Source organism: Chiloscyllium plagiosum, chromosome 10 (assembly GCF_004010195.1).
Source record: "Chiloscyllium plagiosum isolate BGI_BamShark_2017 chromosome 10, ASM401019v2, whole genome shotgun sequence".
Classification (NCBI taxonomy): Eukaryota; Metazoa; Chordata; class Chondrichthyes; order Orectolobiformes; family Hemiscylliidae; genus Chiloscyllium; species Chiloscyllium plagiosum.
Genome location: NC_057719.1, coordinates 76,936,648 through 76,957,347, shown reverse-complemented (window position 1 = coordinate 76,957,347; position 20,700 = coordinate 76,936,648). Strand labels below are relative to the sequence as shown.

General features: G+C 40.8%; 1 protein-coding gene across 3 annotated transcripts in view; it reads right to left on the bottom strand.

Annotated features, from left to right (window-relative positions):
• The window catches only part of pcnx1 (pecanex 1), a 279,895-nt gene extending 272,284 nt beyond the window's left edge, over positions 1–7,611 (bottom strand). For all 3 annotated transcript variants that reach the window (XM_043698139.1, XM_043698140.1, XM_043698143.1), the window contains exon 1: positions 7,284–7,611. In XM_043698139.1, coding sequence (XP_043554074.1) covers positions 7,284–7,436 — 153 coding nt within the window. In that variant the 5' untranslated portion in view covers positions 7,437–7,611. The remainder of the gene's footprint in view (positions 1–7,283) is intronic.
• Positions 7,612–20,700: the final 13,089 nt, after the last annotated feature.

Genomic DNA, 20,700 nt, shown 5'->3' with positions numbered 1-20,700 from the left:
CCCAGTTCCAAACTTCTAGCTCAGCACTGTCCCCATGACTTGTCCTACCTGCCTATCTTCTTTTCCACCTATCCACTCCACCATCCCCCCGCCCCATCACCTTCATCCCCTCCCCCCCTCACCTATTGTACTCTATGCTACTTTCTCCCCACCCCCACTCTCCTCTAGCTTATCTCTCCACACTTCAGGCTCTCTGCCTTTATTCCTGATGAAGGGCTTTTGCCCGAAACATCGATTTTACTACTCCTCGGATGCTGCCTGAACTGCTGTGCTCTTCCAGCACCACCAATGCAGAGAAACTCAGCATGTCTGGCAACATCTCTGGATAGAGAAAGAGTTATCGCTTCAAATCCAAAGACATCTTCAGAACTGGATGGAACAGACAGCATCTAATATTTGCAATCTTTTCTTTTAGATACTGATAATTAGACAGAAAGGATGATATACTGGCAATGTCACTGAACTGTTAATCCAGAGGTTCAATACAATGCTCTGAGGCAACACATTCAAATCCCACCACAGGGCTGGTAGAATTTAAATTCACTTAATAAATGTGGAATATAAAAGCTTATATCAGTGATAGTGACCATGAAACTATCTTCCTCTATTGTATAAACTTCTCTGGTTCACTATCAAGCTTTAGGGAAGTAAATCTGCCATCCTTACTTGGTCTGACTTAAGTTTGATTAATCCTTAAATACCCTCTGAAATGACCCAGCAAGGCACTCAATTCAAAGGCAATTAGAGATGGGTAACAAACACGGACCTTTCTAATGACACCTTCACCCCACAAAATCATTAATTAAAAAACTGAAATAGAAATATAAATCCGGGCAATATCCTAATGTACACATTGTTGGGTTCTGTAGAGATCAGTCCACAGTTAAATGTACGAATTATATCATATGTTGCCTCTCTTTCCAATCTCACCTTCCCACAAAAACATACATTATAACTGGTTGAAGCTAAGTATAATTTTCTGCAAAACACAGCAATGAATAGATTATCTCTTTCAAACAAATTCAAGGCAGATTAGAAAGGTTCAGTTGCTGTATGTTGCAACAACATCCAGTTATTGCTGGCTAATCAAAGCAATGAAGGCTCAGCCGCTTATAGTGAATGAAGACAGCAAGTTATACTAAAGATGGCAGAGTTTGAAAAATATGAAGTAGAGAACTTTTACAGTAGATTGTGTCGGCCATTAAGAAGTTTAAATCAGAGGATGAAAAGTTTAAATTGAAGATATTGAGAGCCAATGCAGCTTAGTCAGCAAGCACAGAAGTGATAGTTGAACTATAGACGTACTTCATTAGATCTGCATGCCTTTAAATGTCAGTTCAGTTCCAATAATGAACGATGATACAATAATCTGCTATTCAATAATTGCTTGAATGGAACAAACCTATGCTAGACAAATAAAAGTGGTCACAATTTTAGTTCATTACTGTGAACCAGCAAGCCTTTTTGGAATTCTGCTTGTGCGGTGTTCATAATAGTTTCAATTCAGCCATGGGAATCCCCTAAACCCAAAGAGAATGAGATGGCAGAAAGCAGATGGGGAAAAGATGATGATGACCATTTAGCTAAATTCCACGGAATTCAGCATACAATCACCTGTATGCTGCAGGGATACCAATGTAGCATACCTGGACACTCACTTCAAATCGCTTGGCTCCTCTCTACACCAGCAAAAGACAATGCAAGAGCATTTAATGCAATCATTCCAACTTATTGAATGAAATTGGATATTTGGATTGGTTGACTAAGAATCATTAATTTCTAATAAAGATATTCTGCACAAAGGAAAAAAAACAAACAGGAAATTGTTAGAGGGTAGGTTGGGAAGAGGTGGAGAATGCAGAACAAGAACTCCAATGCTCTTAGGGAAGTGAGAGGCTCAATGGCTATGACTATAACCATTAGGATGGGGAAGATTGTTCATATAATTTCAGCAATACACAAATTTTCTTCTCCTGTGCAACAGTCGTAATCCCTTCAATTAAATTATTGTGCTTGCCAAAATAATAAATTTTACTGTAAATACTGTGCACAAATGCACTGCAAGTGGCAATGGGTATGAGGAGCATTCTCTGGGGGAACCTTGAAAACAGTCAGGCTTTAAAAGGTTCTATACACTACTGGCTTTCACTCAATTTTGGTTTAAAGCTACTCTGCTTTTCTACATGCCTTGGCTCAGACATCTTAGAGTAAATAAATTTCTGCAAGTCAGTGAGTGAGTTTGGGCCCGAAAGAATGATGCCCAATGACTTGTTTTGAACTTTGGGAATAAAATTCAACTTATGCTGATTATTTGGAGCGGAGCAAAATTCTGAAAAGTTTGTTGTGGCCTAATTTGAGAGATTTTGAATTCTGATCCTAACAATGGCTTGAAAGCTCTTAGCTTCAGCTTGTTCATTCACTCCACTGAAATATTTCTCACTACAGCATTGCTTGCTTCAGAAGTATTGACAGTTTTTAACTAGATATTGCAAGAGTTTTCCTGTGAAGGCTACATTATTGCAGCTGTGGTCAACATTTGGAATTGATCTCTCTCTTTTATTGTTCAAGGCTGCATGGCATCAAAATTACAATAACCGTTGCAAAAACAAAACTCAAATTATAGTCTACAAAAAGACACAGTAAAGCCTTTGTTGAGGTTATTGAAACTTGGAATTAGCATTATCATGTTTCTTTTTAAAAGCTCTCAATATGTAGGAGCACAAGAAGCTTGTGGCTATAATTTCAGCCTTTATGTAGACACAATCAGTGGGCAACAGAAGACACAAATCCAATAGCACATCTGGAAGAGATCAGAACAAATCACAACAGTAAAGCGAATGATTTTCTGTGGCGCAATATCCTGTCATAAATCCCACTACTCTAATCCAAATGTGTTATTTTCCCCATCAGTTTCTCATGGCACTGGCACTTGAAATCAACCTTTTGACCTGTGTAGAAGTGAAAGAAAGTTCCAGCTGGCAAGTGGAGTGCCGGTCAAAATCTATCATCAAGCATTCCAGCAACCAACTGGAAAATGTTTCAATGCCCTGAGAGATACAACATGGGCATTTTGATTATCATATTTTTAAATGCATCTCATCAAGTCAATTATCCAAATTAAAATATGTATCATATTAGTTGACCATGAAAGCACTTGGTTCCATTGTCCTGTGACTCCAGCTGGGTGCAGCTGTGTGAATACTCAATAAATGAAAAGATTGAGCCTAGCTGTGATATGTCCTTCTCCCACTTCATCCAAACTGCCTGGTAATACTCATCGGTCAGCAAAAGATACCAGAAGACAGCTGCCATGCAGGAAAACGTACTAAAACACAAGTGACTATCTCAAAAGAAACAAAGTTGAAAGGAATAAGGGGGAAAATTCAAAGGAAGTTGGAAAACATTCTACTGTTGTGATGAGAAAAGTTTTTTTTGTTTAAACCAAAATACTACACAGAAATATTCCCTCAAACAAGGTATTTCAGGGTCAACAACATTTTCTTGTTCAACATCAGATGTGCAGTTTTCCCACTTCTAACCTTATAAAGACTGACAAAAATTGAAGCATAAAATTTATCCAGGCTGTTAGTCAAATCAAGATCCAATAAATATTCTTAGTAATTGATGGTTCTAAATGCTTCAGCCCGCCCTATTTCTTCACTACAAAAGATAGCAACTACTGCTGGAGGAAGACTTCCGTAATCCTCTCATGTTGGTGCCTATTATTCATGAATGAGCCAGAGTCACAAGCTTCAGAATCACAGCCAACCCCAATCCAACTTCAACCAAACACTTTCTCACTTCCTAGCAGAAGTGATTGTCGCTCGAGAGCAATCAGGTTAGGAAAACCAAACAATTCTTTCATGAACCTTGACATCACTCCAGCATCATTCCATACCATATTCCCCAACACATCCTTCAAATGTAAGGTTAACTGGAGTGTCCTTAAAAGATCATTAAAGACAAAAAAGACCAGAGACCAAACATCGTGTGCACAGCTCAGTGTCATTCTAGCATTTCGTATGGAACTTCTGTGAAGTGGAATTCTCAAATACACAATGAAATATTATTATACAATAAACTACTCTCTCAAAACATTCCCATTTAATTTAAATCAAAAAGTACTATTTCATATAAATATTTCCCATCAGAATCAATGTCACAATTCTGCCTCATTATTATTAAACTTAATAAACACTCATTGAAAATAATTACTAATTATTTTAAACTTTGAGATAAGAATTTAAGAAGCTTCCATGAAATACTAAAGATGGCATTTCTCTCAAAGTTAGTTATGGGCACTCTGTAATAGCAAGGGAAATGTTTTATAGCATGTTGGAGTTCTCACTCACTGGAAGATGTGTGTCACTGAGACTCAAAAAAAATCAATGCTCACAGGGTCTATTTTCTTCCTTTCAAACAGCTATAGTACAACCAAAGCCAATTTACCTCTGTGCAGTTGTCAGATACACAATTACCTAGATAGTTCTGTAAACAGCTTTCTCAAATATAAACAAAAAAGTTATAATAATGTTTGATGACTTCATGAAGTCAGTTATGTTGCTCGTCTTAAAGAATAACGCATACTCCATCTGTGCTTTGTTACTGTTCAGTTAGAGTTGAAATGCTTACTTTTTTTGTTCTAACACTACGAAAATACAACCTCACCAGATTGACTGGAACTTGAGATGCAACATAAGCCTTCCAATTCATCTGCTTCATTTGTTTCCATTCTGTTGATTTACACTCATTAAGTTGAGAAGGATTCTGGTAGTGGGTAATTTTCCATTCAGACAAACAGTAGTTACAGCAAGGCACTGAAGATTATTCCTTTAGACTTGATGCCAACATAGTACTAGATTCTTCCCCTCCAGTCACTGACCATCCTCCATAAATTTAGCAAATGTATAATCAATTCAGAACAGAGCACATTTACAATATCACAGAGGATAAAAATGTGTGCATGCACAGAAAGAATACTGGGGGAGGGGGAAGAGAGGACAAGAAGGGGAGAGGGTGGAGGGGTGATAAGGTAAGAGAGCGAGGAAGAGAGAAACAAACGTGGGCATGTTGCAGGAATAAGAGGAGAGTGAACAGGATTCAATGCTTCACCAGCACAACTACCAAGCTTCACCACTTCAGTGTCCACTATTGTCCATAATGTCAAAGTGCTACCACTTGCACATTGACCATGTGGCATCTCATCATTGCCATTTCCTGTGAAACAAATACTGAGGTGCAAAAGAAAGTTGCTGCAACACAACCATGATTTACAAACATTTCACTGCATTCGGTTGTTTAATGAAATAGAATCTACACTTCTGTTTCTATTGATGACGCATTATTTTTGGGAAACTATTTTGAAAACAACTTTTTTAATGTGAAAGCACTGCCAAGCCTGACCTTTTTATTTGCAGCATTAACCCGTTTAACTGCACTTCATCCTCACTGTTTTCTGGCTCACTGAGCTGATAGAACAACACTCCTTCCTGATTTCCTGAGCTCTACATCCACAAACTGCAACTCAAAAACTCCAAAGACCCAACGTATCAACTCACAACAATTGTCATTCCTCCATCAACATTCTCACTCTTCTTTAATACTGTAATCACTTCCATTCCTACCTGCTAGCTTGTACCTTCTAATCCCACAGCAATGCACCTCCTCTTTCCTTTAATGCTAAAACTGCAATCTTGGGCACACAATCTACTCTCTGTCCTCCTCAGAGCTTTTCAAAATATTTTGTTGGTATTTGATAGATCTTTGTGGTAGGGTTGCCAGCTTTGGTCATATGCATTGCTGAAGGTTTGATTGAATGACTACCAGTCTCTCACCATCCTGTCTGTCCTTTCAGATCTCCAATAATTGTATAATTAACAGATTTGCTCCAAGAAAATTAAACAACACCATTATGGTTTTTATCTCAGTTCCTCACAAAACTCAAACCAACTCTGAATGAGTCACAGAGACGTACAGCATAGAAACAGACCCTTTGGTCCAACCCGTCCATGCTTGGAAAGTATTTCACATCTGTGTTTACTTTTGCCCCACAAGGCACTCTGCAATATTTTGTTGTACATGACATGTTCATGGCTGAACCAGAAAATGGGACCAGCAGCAATACTCGTAACAATGGACTTTAAGGGAACTACTGAGATGCAGGTTGGTTTATGGGAGTTAAATGTTTTTGAGGTGTGACCAAGAGACAAAAATTGACACTGAAGCACCAGTACCACCATTGTGCAAAATTAACATTTTTAAAATAACATCCATGTAAAAGATATGCTGCCCATGTACTGGTGCTTCAGTGTCAATTTTTGTCTCTTGGTCACACCTCAAAAAACATTTGACTCCCATAAGGGAACCACTGAGATGCAGGTTGGTTTAAAGTCCATTGTTATGAGTTTATGCAGCCTCCATATTAAACAGGATTATATCTATAAAAGTATTTCCCCAAGAGCCATGCATAGGGAATCTCTCTACTATAAAAAATGGTTATCATAAGCTAGAGCTAGTTTATGCACATTAAAGAACGGTCATTAACTCTGCAACCCTAGCAAACAATGCCTCCTTTGCAATATCCACAATGCCTCACCTTTTCCATTTGTTTATTCTTACATGTTACGCGCTATTTTTCCAGAAGCACAACCTAAAACAAATCAGGTGACATTACAAGCAGTAATAAAACAGGCAAAACAACACCAGCTGCTAAAGCAGAGGGGCAGTAAAAACGACAGCTATCATTTCACAGAAATGTTCCTTATTGAAATACCAATATGCTTAAATAAACTTAAAATCCAACCTATTAGGTTAACACATACATTTTAAGTTTGTTTATTCCAATTCTATTTAAAACAAATTAAAATTAAAAAAAACCAATACAGCAAAAAAGATAAAAAATTTAAATCACCTTCTACAACAATGCAGAGTCCAGAAATCTTTGATATTAATATTGACAATTTTTATTCTTAAGTATTAGTTACAAAAACGATCTTCCATATTCCAATAAATAATCATTTATGCAGCCTTTTTTTTATTATTCCATAATTTTCACAAGTGTCAGATTGACAATTGTTTTTTTTAATCAACATCCCACATTACTCCAGCGCAGCTTAGGAGGTGGGGGAGGGGGAACCCTCACACCGTGAGACAGTTATTAAATGTTTATTATATAAATAACAGTTTAACCTAGACAAACACACATGTACATTTCGGAAATTCAATGATGAATTTCAAAACATCCCCAAATGATTGTCAGTAAACACGCACAGCCAAATACTCACCATATACAGTGTGAATGGGAAACAAAGAAGGAAGAGCCAGATGTAGAGATGGAAAGCGTTCACAAATGTATTTTGATGAGGATCATAATACCACCCGCCAGTGATTGAAGCCCACACTCCCTGTCTCAGGATTTGTAAAGTCTGAGACCCCATTTCTGTCCATATATCGGTCTAACGGTATCCCAGCGGTATGAAAACAGGAGTCCTGAGCCCCGGCTATCCTCCTGTATACGTGTAGGATGCCGCCGTGCCAGTCGCTGCTGGCTTCAGCTTACTCCCGACAGCCATCTTGTCGTTGGGCAACAGCAGCAGCTGGGATGACTTCCCGCGGTCCTCCAGCTCCAGCTATGCTATCCCGTCGGCGCCCGGGGCCATTACCTGACACAGCAGCGACGTCGGCTGTCCAATAACAAAGACCCGAGCTGGCGAGCACTGCCAACGAGCGTGCTTTGAGCAAGAGGGACACACCCCGCTGTCTGCGCCCTTGTGACGACTGCGCTCTGCACCCCCACCTAGAGGCACAACGACCGTCTTGTAGTGAAAGGTTGTTGACGGTCAAAGCGCTGAGAGGAGACATCTTCAGGAATACAAAACTATGTTTACCAACACTTCTTTCTTGGCATGAATGTTAAAAAAATGTTTGTGATTCATTCACATCACTACAAAGACAAGTATTTGCATTGATATAGGAACACGGTAAAGTGACAGAATGTGGTTCTCAGCATTTTAAAACAAAATCCAACTCAGCTTTATGGATTTTCAAGAGTCTTGAAGCAGGATACAAAGCTGGCTTTTGAGGGGAAATTCGAGAAACTGGGCCTGGCGACTGAAGAGACAGTCACGAGTGCTGTAACAATACTGGCAAGGGAAGTCATATAAGTTGCAGACTTGAACTGGGAGGAACGCGGAGCTCATGGAGTTGTAAGCATGGAGGGATTTACGATAACAGGGAGGATTGAAGAACTTGAACACCAGGATAAGAAGTTTTAGTTGGCTTTGGGACCAAGTGCCACAGGAAAAGAATCTACCACACAGAGTCAAAGAGATGTACAGCATGCAAACAGACCATTCGGTCCAACTCGTTCATGCTGACCAGATATCCTAAATTAATCTAATCCAATTTGCCAGCATTGGGCCCATATCCCTCGCAACCTTTCCTGTTCATGTACCCATCATTAAAAGGGGTTAATGGGGGACACTACTGCTTAGTGGCAGCATGAAACATTTCGCTTCACTTGTTGCTCAACTGTTTTGAGATACCTTACCAGCGTAATCTGAGATAGACGGAGCACTTTCAAGATTGAAATTGGTGGCCATTTGCCCATTCATAAGTTTGCGCAGTATATGGCGAGAAATGATATGATGAGGGTTGGCATTATTTCACAGGATAGCTTTGACATGCCCTACTTCAGCATAAAATTTGTATCGTATGGAAATGGCTTGCACGCTCTTTGTATGCTTGTCAATTAGGTCAATGTTATAGTATGGGAAACTATAAAGATCCCAATGTATATATTGCCCAGTGAAGGTAGGTTTGCAGTACACAAAATTAGAGATCCTCAGGCAGATTTCTCAACTAGTGTGTAGAGGAAAAGAAATTCATTTGACTGCTTCATTACAAAGGTGAATTTGAGCTCAGGATGGAGTGCATTAAGACATCCGAGGAAAATTTTAGACAAAAACACAGGGCCCTATTCTGGGTCTGCAGACAGAAAGAATATGTACACACACTTTGCCTATTTCAGCTAAACAACTGGGAACCATTCTCTACTTTATTCCTCAGACAATACTTTGACGAATTAGAGTCATCATGCCCAGTTTACTGTCAGTCATTATCTGACTAGTGCATCCTCGATGGAAATGCCTCAACCAATCAGAGTCCTCTGGTCAACCAATCAGTACCTCTGCTCCTACTGTCTAACTTTGCTGTTCGTCTTTACATTGATATTCTTGTGAATTGTTCTGATGAGTGCAAGACAAAAAATTTAGATAAAATGTGTCTCCTTTCAGCAATACTCAATTTGTGTATTACCAAACTAATATTAATAGTGAAAACTGAAGTTACCTGGATGCTGGAAATCAGAAAGAAAAACAGAAAATGCTGGAAATGATCAGCAGATCTGGCAGCATCTATGGAGAGAAATCAGAGTTAATATTTCAGGTCCAATGACCCTTCCTCAGAACTATTAATAATGCTCAATCACTGCTCAAATCCTTCAACATGTCAAAATCAGTACTTATTTCAGAAGAAAATAGCTTGTTCCAAAGTGGTCACAATTATAAGCAGACTGCCTGTACTGTTATTGAGAATGCTAAATTATCCAAGTTTGCATCAAAAAACTAGAATTCGTGTAGCATTTGAAGCCAAAGAGAGAAATATTTGAGAAGGTGATGGAAAGTTTCATCAAAGAAGTGGGTTTTACGATGGACTTAAAAAAAGGAAATAGAAGTGGGGAAGCAAACTAGATTAGAGAGAGAATGCATAGAATTTTGGAGCATGACCAGTAACCCTTCAATCCATGATAATTGCACCAGTTTGCTGAAGGAGCCATCCAGTTAGTGCCACTCACATCCCTACTGTACTCCCTTGAGAATGACATTCCAAAACAGTTCCTGGAGGAAGAAAGGATCTCAATCTGCGAGCGTTAGGAGATGCAAATGGAATGTTTAGAAAGGTTGGCTTTTTGAAGATTCAGAGTGAGGTAGAGAGGCAAAGAATTTAGAGAAAATGTTCAAAATTATATGTATAAGATAACTAAACAACATTATTAGTTCTCTTAAATATAAAAATGTTGACCAAACAATGTTTGTTAGGTCAGCTACATAGCCAAGGGTGGATCATTCAGCTGAAGTGTTATATTGGATACCAGACAGTAATATGACTCCTGTCCACCCCAAACCAAACCATTTTGCTGCTGATATATTCCATGGCAATTTGTTTTTATTTTAAAAGTCTGCAAAACATAGGAACACATGTTCCTGATGATTGAAATGAGGTTAAATCCACCAATAGCAGTATAGAAACAACACCCAACACTGAATTCAAAGGAAGATACCAGAAGTAAATAGTGCACAGTAGTGAGATGAGGAGTAGAAGTGCTCTGGAAACAGGAAGAAAAGAAATGCCTTTTGTTCTCCTCTTTACAGTGTGTATCCTTGTTTTTGTATCTTATTGCAGTCTCCTGGCCCCACTTACAACCTTCACTAGCTGACTATGAATACACCTAGATCTTCCACTCCCGGAGACCACCTGTTTCAAATAAACAAACGGTAGCCATTCTCTGCTTTAGTCATCAGGCGATGCTTTGACGAATCAGAGTTATCATGCTCAGTTTACTGTCAGTCAGCATCTGACTGGTACATTCTCCATGTGCATATTGGGACACCAGAAAAGTTTGACACACTGACTGCATGGGAATTTCCCAGGAACTTTGAACTTCTGATGGGCAATTCCTCTACTCCCACAATCTTTCAATGGAGACTTCAGATAGTTTTGACAATGACTTATCTGAATATTTACCCAGTGGATGTTATACTGAAAGTTTTGTCCGATTGATTGATTGAATCCACTGATGAACCACCACCTGTCACTGTTTCCTGATTCCTCCAACCCAAGCTGTCTTGACCTTGCTCCCACACCCAGGTGCCAGCTTACATAGCTGCCATCCTCCCCAGCTGTACCAACTTACCCATCCGAGTTCTTTAGCTCTTTACCTAGTCCAATTGTACAGAAGTGCATTCACACAGATACACAAAGGGACTGAGAAGCTTTTTCTTAGCAGAATATGACAGCTAGTGCCATGAAAGACAGGGTGGCTTCTCTGCAGACTCCCTTCACTGATATCGCCCAGGTTTCCTGCACTGGGTGATTTCTGCAGGATCCTCCAATGAATATTTTGCCAGAAGAATCAGAGTGAAGTAAGTAAGTGTTTCTTTAGCCAGAATTACAAAGAACAGATCTGATGCTGACACTGAGATCTGGGCCAATATGACTCCTTCCTTGTTAAAGGTTGTTGGCTGCTCTATCTGCGCACTTTTTAAAAGTTCCAACACTTAACACAATGGCCCAGGTATTTCCATAAGGTTGACTGAACCTATTTTCGACACTGATTGGATTAAAAATCATCCACACGCCTTTAAATGTTTTTCAAATTGATCCCTGGACAGGGATCTCATATTCCAGCCTGTCCAGAAATCCATGAATCTATCAGCGAAGTTGATCATTGAAGACATGTTCCATTTTGCAGCAGTCAATGAGCTAGATTCTGTGATCTAAATATCCAGCAGCACATCCAGCCATTTGTTAGATCCTGTGAAAGCATAAATATGTAAGGTAATTGTGTCCTTAGGGTGCTCTATGAATAAGCTCAATAGCATATTAGGTGGGGAGAGTGCCAACAGGATGGGACACCCAAGAGGTGAAGGAATATGTAGGTCAGGCTTGCAATCGGTTTGAGGTTGGGTGCTGGGATGAGTGTGGAGAGAGGGCAGGGTGTCATGTTCTGTGACAGAATGTGGATCAGTGACAGGTCCAACGGGTCAAGGTGTTGTCGGATCAGGGGTGTCAGACCAGTGGGGGAATGGGATTACATCAAGCAGTGTGGGGGGGATGCTGAGATCAGCTGGTGGTGGAGTAGAGTGTTGCTTTGGGCTTATAGGTTGTCAGATGCTGCTGGTGGTGGGGTGGAGCAGGGTATGTTAAGCCAGGGTCTGGGAGGTTGTAGGTGGTAGTGTTGGTGGATGGGGGGAGAGGGGGTGCAGGTTTGTTGCATCAGGCTGAATGGGGTTTGTTGGTGGATGCTCAGGCTGGCGGAGGCATTGGGTCTGGCAGTGTCCATTCGGGGAGATACGGTGAGTGTCCAATTGCGTTGGATCGGGGAAGTTTCTGGTTGGGGGCATGATGGTTGACAGAAGGTATAAGTGTCTAGGAAGGTGTAATTGGGATGTGGAGTTTAGTGGTGAGTCTGGTTTAGTTTAGAAGAAACTCAAAAATTAGAATTCATTTTTTCATCATTTCCAAAGAAAACATTGGCTTTCGAGTGTTCTGAAGCTAAATTGGGGTTCACCTTGGAGAGTATACAGTGTATGTATATGCTTACAGCAACTCTTTTTAGAACAGTGACAATCACTCTACTGTTCTTAAACTGTATCTTAGTTCTCAGTTTCACGTCAATAATTTCTCAGAGTGTCTGAATTTTGGCAGGGCCTCTTCAGCACCTCTAGTGAGTCCTGTCACTCACTGATCAACCAGGACCTGTATCCAGGCATCTATGTGAACAGGATTTTAACATTGTGAGCCTCCAGGTGGTGGTACACACTAACAACTTTGGATTGGTTGATTATTTTTGCACACAAAACTTTTTCAGTATTAGCAACTTTAACAAAGCGTGGCACTGGGAAAAGCACAGTAAGCCAGGCAGCATCCAAGGAGCAAGAGAGTCGATGTTTTGGGCAGGACCCTTCTTCTGGACTGGGGAGGGGGAAGGGGACTAAGCGATAAATAGGAGGAGGGGCGTAGGTTTAGGGGAATGGTAGGTGGGTGAGAGTAGGGGGTGATGGTGATAGGTTGGTGGGGACTGAGGGGTCGATAGGTGAGAAGGAAGATAGACAAGTAAGTTAAGTCAAGAGAGCAGATCTGAGTTGGAAGGTTGGACCTGGGATGGGGTGGGGGGAGGGGAGCTATCAAACTGGGGAATTCAATGTTCATGCCGTGTGGTTATAGGCCCCCAAAGTGGAAGATGAGGTGTTCCTCCTCCAGTTTGTGGATGGTCTTGTGTAGGTGAATAAGGAGGCCCAGAATGGATATGACCTCTGGGGAGCGGGAGAAGGAGTTGAAGTGAATGGCCAAAGGAAGATCGAGTTGGTTGGTGGGTATGGAACAGAGATCTTCCCTGAACCATTCTGCAAATTTGCGCTCAGTCTCTCAGATGTAGAGGAGACCACTTCGAGAGCACAGGATGCAAGAAATGAGGTTGGAGGATGTACAAATAGATCTCTGCCAGATTTGGAATAACGCCTTTGGGAACTTGGACTGAGTTGAGAGGAGAGGTGTGGCTGCAGGTTTTGCACATCTTACCACAGCAAGTGACGGTACCAGGTATGGAGAGGCGCTGGGTGGATGGGGAGAATGGACCTAACAAGGGAGTTACGGAGGGAATGGTCCCTACAGAATGCAGATAGAGGTTGTTAAGGAAATATATTTTTGGTGATGGTTCAATTTAGATATTAGCAAATTTTAAGCCATCAGACATCTTTGTACTCTTATTTTCTGTGAATTATATTTGAAAGGGCATAAGCATTGATAAAATATTTTTCACATTTAGCTGAGCTCAGTTGGCTGCATAGCTGGTTTATTGTGCAGCAAATAGCATGGGTTTAATTCCTTTATGGGCAGAGGTTACCTTCTCAAGGTTACCTTCCCTTTACTTGAGGCATAGGTGACCCTCAGGTTCAACTATCAGCAGTCCTCTCTCTCTCTGATGAGATAGCAGTCTTATAGTCTGGTAAGATAGTGGTGACTTTATCTTTAAATAGGATTTTCTGACCCCGAATATGAGTGTCTACAAATGTCTCATATATATCTACTAATCCAGTACTTCAGTGCAGTTCTGGTGGAGTGCGTTATTTTTGGAGATACATTGAATCAGTGTCCCACTGTTCTGTTCATATCGGGCAGTAGTGATAAAAGGTGTCATAGAACCATTTAATAAAGAACAAAGAAATGAGGGCAGAGGTGACTGAAGTGGACTGGCCAAGGTGATGATTGAGGACTAATGGCATGTATAAGAAAATGGTTTATGGCTTAAGCAAAAATATGTCCCAACTAGAAAGGGGACAAACCAACCATGGTTAATTAGGGAAGTTAAGAACAGCATCAAAAAATACATGTAATGTGGCCAAGATTAGTGGTGAACCAGATAATTGGGAAAGTTGTAAAAACAACAACCAAAAAAAAATGTAAAGGTGAAAAGATAAATTTTGATTGTAAACTTGCAAGTAATATCAAAATGGACAGCAAGAGCTTCTTTAAATATATAAAAAGAAAAAGAGAACCCAAAGTTAACATAAGCCCATTAGACATCGAGGCTAGGGACATAATAATAGGGAAGCAAGAAGAATATTCTGTATCAATTTTCACAAGTATAAATTATTCATCTGGGATCTCAAGCCATGCCCACATATATAATGAAGAAGAAAGGATGAAAGAGAGATCAGTCTTCTGTAAGCAGTGGTGGAGTAAATAGCTAGGAAGGGGAATGAAGGCAGATTAGGGAAAAGAAAGCAAATTCAACAGGTAGAATATTATTTGCACTTCTTATTTTGCATACATAGAACAATTAATAGACTGTCAACAATGAACTTGCGGAAATTTCACAACAAATCCATTGATTCTCGAACAAACATGTATTAGATCCCTTTGATTTTAAAAGCAATTTATTTTCTGAATGAATTGGCCAGAAAAATATCTTCCAAAAGTAAAATATTTACTCTAGCAACTCCTCCCCTCTTAAAAATCAATTGATAATTGATACATTAAATCCCTTTGCCTCCCAGAAGCTCATAATTACACTTCTCTGAAAGGTAGAATATTTATGCTTAGCTCTTAACACAAAGTAAATAATGTATAAATAGGTAACTAAATTGATCCACCATTTTATTTTGTCATAGCTCTCCAAGAATTGGGGATTTTAAGATTTTGAAACAGGATTTTCATTTTAATGTCCCACTAGTGTCCTATTGTATTGATAGATAAATATCAAATGAGCTTCTGTGATATGTTGAGTAGATAAAAATACTTAGTCTAAAATGAGGGTACATTTGTCGGTAATTCAGTTCAAGTTTGCATTATTTCACTGATCTCACACACTTCCATGGGTCCAATATTACTAGAGAACTAGGAGTAGTTTTCCGAGCCAAACTCAAGCATTGGGTTGAATTTTACAGATTTGTGTGATCCAAACATTTGGTTTAGATCACCAAACCAAATCACATTTCTTCAACTGTTTAATTTCGAACATACTATGCATACTATTAAATTATTCAATTACACGTTGCAGTGTCCAAGTCATACCATAAGGTGGCATCTAGTGAATGGTGGTTCCCACTGATATGCAGCAGATAATGATTCACTGGGCAACTGTAAATACCGCTCTGGAGCATTTGGAGTCCAACCTTCCACTCAGGACTTGAGCACTAATTGTGCTCACCCCCACCCCAACAGAACTGTATATCTGGCACTGAGCAAATGCAGGCTTTGTGGTAGAGATTTTATTCATCAGGGTATCACAATCCTCTCTCATGAGACAATTTGAAGTAGCTTTTCAATGAAATTTGCTGTGGATTACCACTGAAAGCATCAAGCTGTATTGCTTCAACATAGGAGTTTACATAGTAGCTGTGCAGTAAATTATCATTTCTAGGAATCCAGTGTGAAGCTTGTTATAGAGTCATAGAGTCATACGGCATGGAAACAAACCCTTCAGTCCGACTAGTTCACACCGACTGTGTTCCCAAACTAAAGTAATCCCACCTGTCTGCATTTGGCCCTTATTCCTCCACACCCTTTCTACTCAAGTACTTATCCAAATATCTTTTAAACACTGAACTTGCATCCACCACTTCTTTTGACAGTTCATTCCACACACACTTTCTGTGTAAAAAGTTGACTTTCATGTCCTTTTTAAATCTTTCTCCTCCCACCTTAAAAATATGCCCCCACCTTAGGGAAAAGACCTTTGCTATTTCCCTTATCTATGTCCCACGTGATTTTATAAACCTCTATAAAGTTAGCACCATGGTCCAGAAGGCCATTCAAGAGGGGGGAGCTAATAGACAAGTAGTGGTTATAGGGGATTCTATAATTAAGGGGACAGATAGTATCCTTTGCAAGCCGGATCGGGAGTCTCGCATGGTGTGTTGCCTGCCCGGTGCCAGGGTGCGAGACATCTCCCACCGGCTTGAAAGGATATTGGAGCGGGAGGGGGAGGATCCAGTTGTTGTGGTCCACGTTGGTACCAACAACATAGGCAAGACTAGGGTGGAGGACCTGTTTGGACATTATGAAGCACTAGGCAGGAAATTGAAGCACAGGTCCTCAAGGGTCATAATCTCCGGATTACTGCCCGAGCCACGTGCCAATTGGCATAGGGACAAGAAAATTAGGCAAGTAAACACGTGGCTAAGGGATTGGTGTGGGAAAGAGGGATTCCACTTCATGGGGCATTGGCATCAGTTTTGGAACAGGGGGGATCTGTACCGTTGGGACGGTCTCCACCTGAACCGATCAGGTACCAATGTTCTAGCGAAGAGGATAAATAGGGTGGTCAGTAGGACTTTAAACTTCTGAGTTGGGGGGAAGGGAAAGTGAAAGCGACAGGGAGTATGGAGGTAAATGGCAAGATAAGCAGCAGGATAGAATGTTTCCAGGCGGATGTAAAATTGAGGCAGACTGAGAATGCAGTAAAAAAGCAAGGATAACTTAGGACATATGACTTCCAACATCTCTAATGATAAGGAAGTTAGCATTAAGGCACTTTACCTGAATGCTCGTACCATACATAACAAAGCCGATGAACTAATGGCACAGATAATAGTGAATGATTATGATGTAGTAGGCATCACAGAGACTTGGTTACAGGGGGGCCAGGACTGGCAGTTAAACCTCCATGGTCTTTCAACTTATCGAAAAGACAGAGAGGTGGGCAAAGGGGGTGGGGTTGCCTTGTTAGTTAAGAACAAAATTAAATCTATGATATTGAATGACATAGCGTCGGATGATGTGGAGGCTGTGTGGGTGGAATTGAGGAACCACAAAGGCAAAAAAAACAGAATTGGAGTTGTGTATAGACCTCCTAACAGTGGTCAGGACCAGGGACGCAACATGTACCGGGAAATAGAGAAGGCAAGTCAGAAAGGCAAGGTTACATTGATCACGGGAGACTTCAATATGCAGGTGGACTGGGTAAATAATGTTGCTAGCGGATCTAAAGAAAGGGAATTCATGGAATGCTTACAGGATGGATTTTTGGAACAGCTTGTCATGGAGCCCACAAGAGAGCAGGCTATTCTGGACCTAATGCTTTGCAATGAACCAGACTCTATAAAAGATCTTAAAGTAAGAGAACCCTTAGGAAGTAGCGACCATAATATGGTAGAGTTCAGGCTGGAGTTTGAAAGGGAGAAGGCAAAATCGGATGTAATAGTGTTACAGTTGAATAAAGGTAATTATGAGGGCATGAGAGAGGAACTGACTAAAATAGACTGGAAGCAGAGGCTAACCGGGAAGACAGCAGAGCAAAAATGGCAGGAGTTTGTAGGTATAATTGAGGACACTGTACAGAGATTCATTCCCAAGAAAAGAAAGATTAACAGGGGAGGGACTAGACAACCTTGGCTGACAAAGGAAGTCAGGAAATGTATTAAAGAAAAAGAGAGATCCTATAAAGTGGCTAAGAACAGTAGGAAATCAGAAGATTGGGAAGGATACAAAAGCAAACAGAGGATAACAAAGAGTGTAATAAGAAATGAGAGGATCAAATATGAAGGTAGGCTAGCCAGTAATATTAGAAACAATAGTAAAAGTTTCTTTCAGTACATAAGAAACAAACGACAGGCAAAAGTAGACATTGGGCCACTTCAAACTGATGCAGGAAGCCGAGTGATGGGAGATAAGGATATAGCAGGAGAACTTAACAAGTACTTTGCATCAGTTTTCACAGTGGAAGACATGAGCAATATCCCAAAAATTAAAGGGTGTCACGGGGCTGAGTTGAATATGGTTGCCATTACGAAAGAGATAGTGCTAGAAAAGTTAAAAAATCTTAAAATTGATAAATCTCCTGGCCCCGATGGGAAACACCCTAGAGTTCTGAGAGAGGTGGCTGAGGAAATAGCAGAGGCATTGGTTGAGATCTTTCAAGAGTCACTGGAGTCAGGAAAGGTACCGGATGATTGGAAGATGGCTGTTGTAACCCCCTTGTTCAAGAAAGGATCAAGGCAAAACATGGAAAATTATAGGCCAATCAGCTTAACCTCGGTTGTTGGTAAAATTCTAGAATCCATCATTAAGGATGAGGTTTCTAAATTCTTGGAAGAGCAGAGTCTGATTAGAACAAGTCAACATGGAGTTAGTAAAGGGAGGACAGGCCTGACAAACCTGTTGGAATTTTTTGAAGAGGTAACAAGTAGGTTAGACCAGGGAAACCCAGTGGATGTGATCTATCTAGACTTTCAAAAGGCCTTTGATAAGGTGCCACACGGGAGGCTGCTGAGCAAGGTGAGGGCCCATGGTGTTCGAGGTGAGCTGCTGGGATGGACTGAGGATTGGCTGTCTAACAGAAGGCAGAGAGGTGGGATAAAAGGTCCTTTATCAGAATGGCAGCCGGTGACGAGCGGTGCCCCGCAGGGTCCGGTGCTGGGGCCACAGCTGTTCGCAATATATATTAATGATTTGGATGAGGGAACCGGGGGAATTCTAGCGAAGTTTGCCGATGATACGAAGTTAGGTGGACAGGCAGGTAGTACTGAGGAAGTGGGGAGGCTGCAGAAGGATCTTGACAGGTTGGGAGAGTGGTCCAGGAAATGGCTGATGGAATTTAACGTGAGCAAGTGCGAGGTCTTGCACTTTGGCAAAAAGAATAAAAGCATAGACTACTTTCTAAATGGTGACAAAATTAATAAAGCCAAAGCACAAAGGGATCGGGGAGTGCTAGTCGAGGATTCTCTAAAGGTAAACATGCAGGTTGAGTCCGTGATTAAGAAAGCGAATGCAATGTTGTCTCTTATCTCAAGAGGGTTGGAATACAAAAGCAGAGATGTACTACTAAGACTTTATAAACCTCTGGTTAGGCCCCATTTGGAGTACTATGTCCAGTTTTGGTCCCCACACCTCAGGAAGGACATACTGGCACTGGAACGTGTCCAGCGGAGATTCACACGGATGATCCCTGGAATGACAGGTCTAACATATGAAAAACGGCTGAGGATACTGGGATTGTACTCGTTGGAGTTTAGAAGATTAAGGGGAGACTTAATAGAGACATACAAAATAATACATGGCTTGGAAAAGGTGGATGCTAGGAAATTGTTTCAGTTAAACGAGGAGACTAGGACCCGTGGACACAGCCTTAGAATTAGAGGGGGTCATTCCAGAACAGAAATGCGGAGACATTTCTTCAGCCAGAGAGTGGTGGGCCTGTGGAATTCATTGCCACGGAGTGCAGTGGAAGCCGGGACGCTAAATGTCTTCAAAGCCGAGATTGATAGATTCTTGTTGTCTCGAGGAATTAAGGGCTACGGGGAGAACGCTGGTAAGTGGAACTGAAATGCGCATCAGCCATGATTGAATGGCGGAGCGGACTTGATGGGCCGAATGGCCTTACTTCCACTTCTACAACTCAATGAAGTCGTCTTCAAGGCCGAGATTGATAGATTCTTGTTGTCTAGAGGAATTAAGGGCTACGGGGAGAACGCTGGTAAGTGGAGCTGAAATGCGCATCAGCCATGATTGAATGGCGGAGTGGACTCGATGGGCCGAATGGCCTTACTTCCACTCCTATGTCTTATGGTCTTATCCCTCAATCTCCTATGGACCAGTGAAAAATGTCCCAGTCTGGTTTTATAACTCAATCCTCGTCAACATCCTTGCAAACCTTTTCTGAACTCTCTCAAGTTTAATAATATCCTTCCTATAATAGGCAACCAGAACTAAACACAGTATTGCAGAACAGGCCTAACCATATCCTGTATAACCTCAACATGACACCCCAACTCCTATACTCAAAGGTCTGAATAATGAAAGCAAGAGTGCTAAATGACTGTTTAACTCCCTAAACTACCTATGACACAAATTTCAAAGAATTATCTATCTGAACCCCTAGGTCTCTCTGACCCAGGACCCTAACACTATTTGTATAAGTCCTGCCTTTGTTTATTTTATCAAAGTACAGTTCCTCGCATTTCTCCAAATTAAGGTCCATTGCCACTCCCCAGCCCACCAATTTTGGTGTTATCCACAAACGTACTAACCATGCCTCATACATTCTATCCAAATCATTTATATCAATGTCAAACAAAAGCAGACCCAGCACCAATCCCTATGGAACACGCCTGGTCAGAGGCCTCTGGTATGTTAAGCTTAGAATGAGATATATTCATTTTCAACATACTTTAAATTCCAACTTGTCAGATACTGTAGCAGTCTGTGTCCAAATGCAGCATGACCTGGGCAGTGTCTAGACAGTGTTAAGTCACCAGGCAATATTCACCAACCTCTTGGTTGGTAACAACAAGTTAATTTATAAAAGATAATTTCTCTTATGGGTACCTTTCTCCAAGATCAAGGGAATATGATTTTAAAAGAAGCCGATTTAACCAGCCTCTGAGTCAGTGAAAGAGTGAATGTATTTTTCCTATCAGC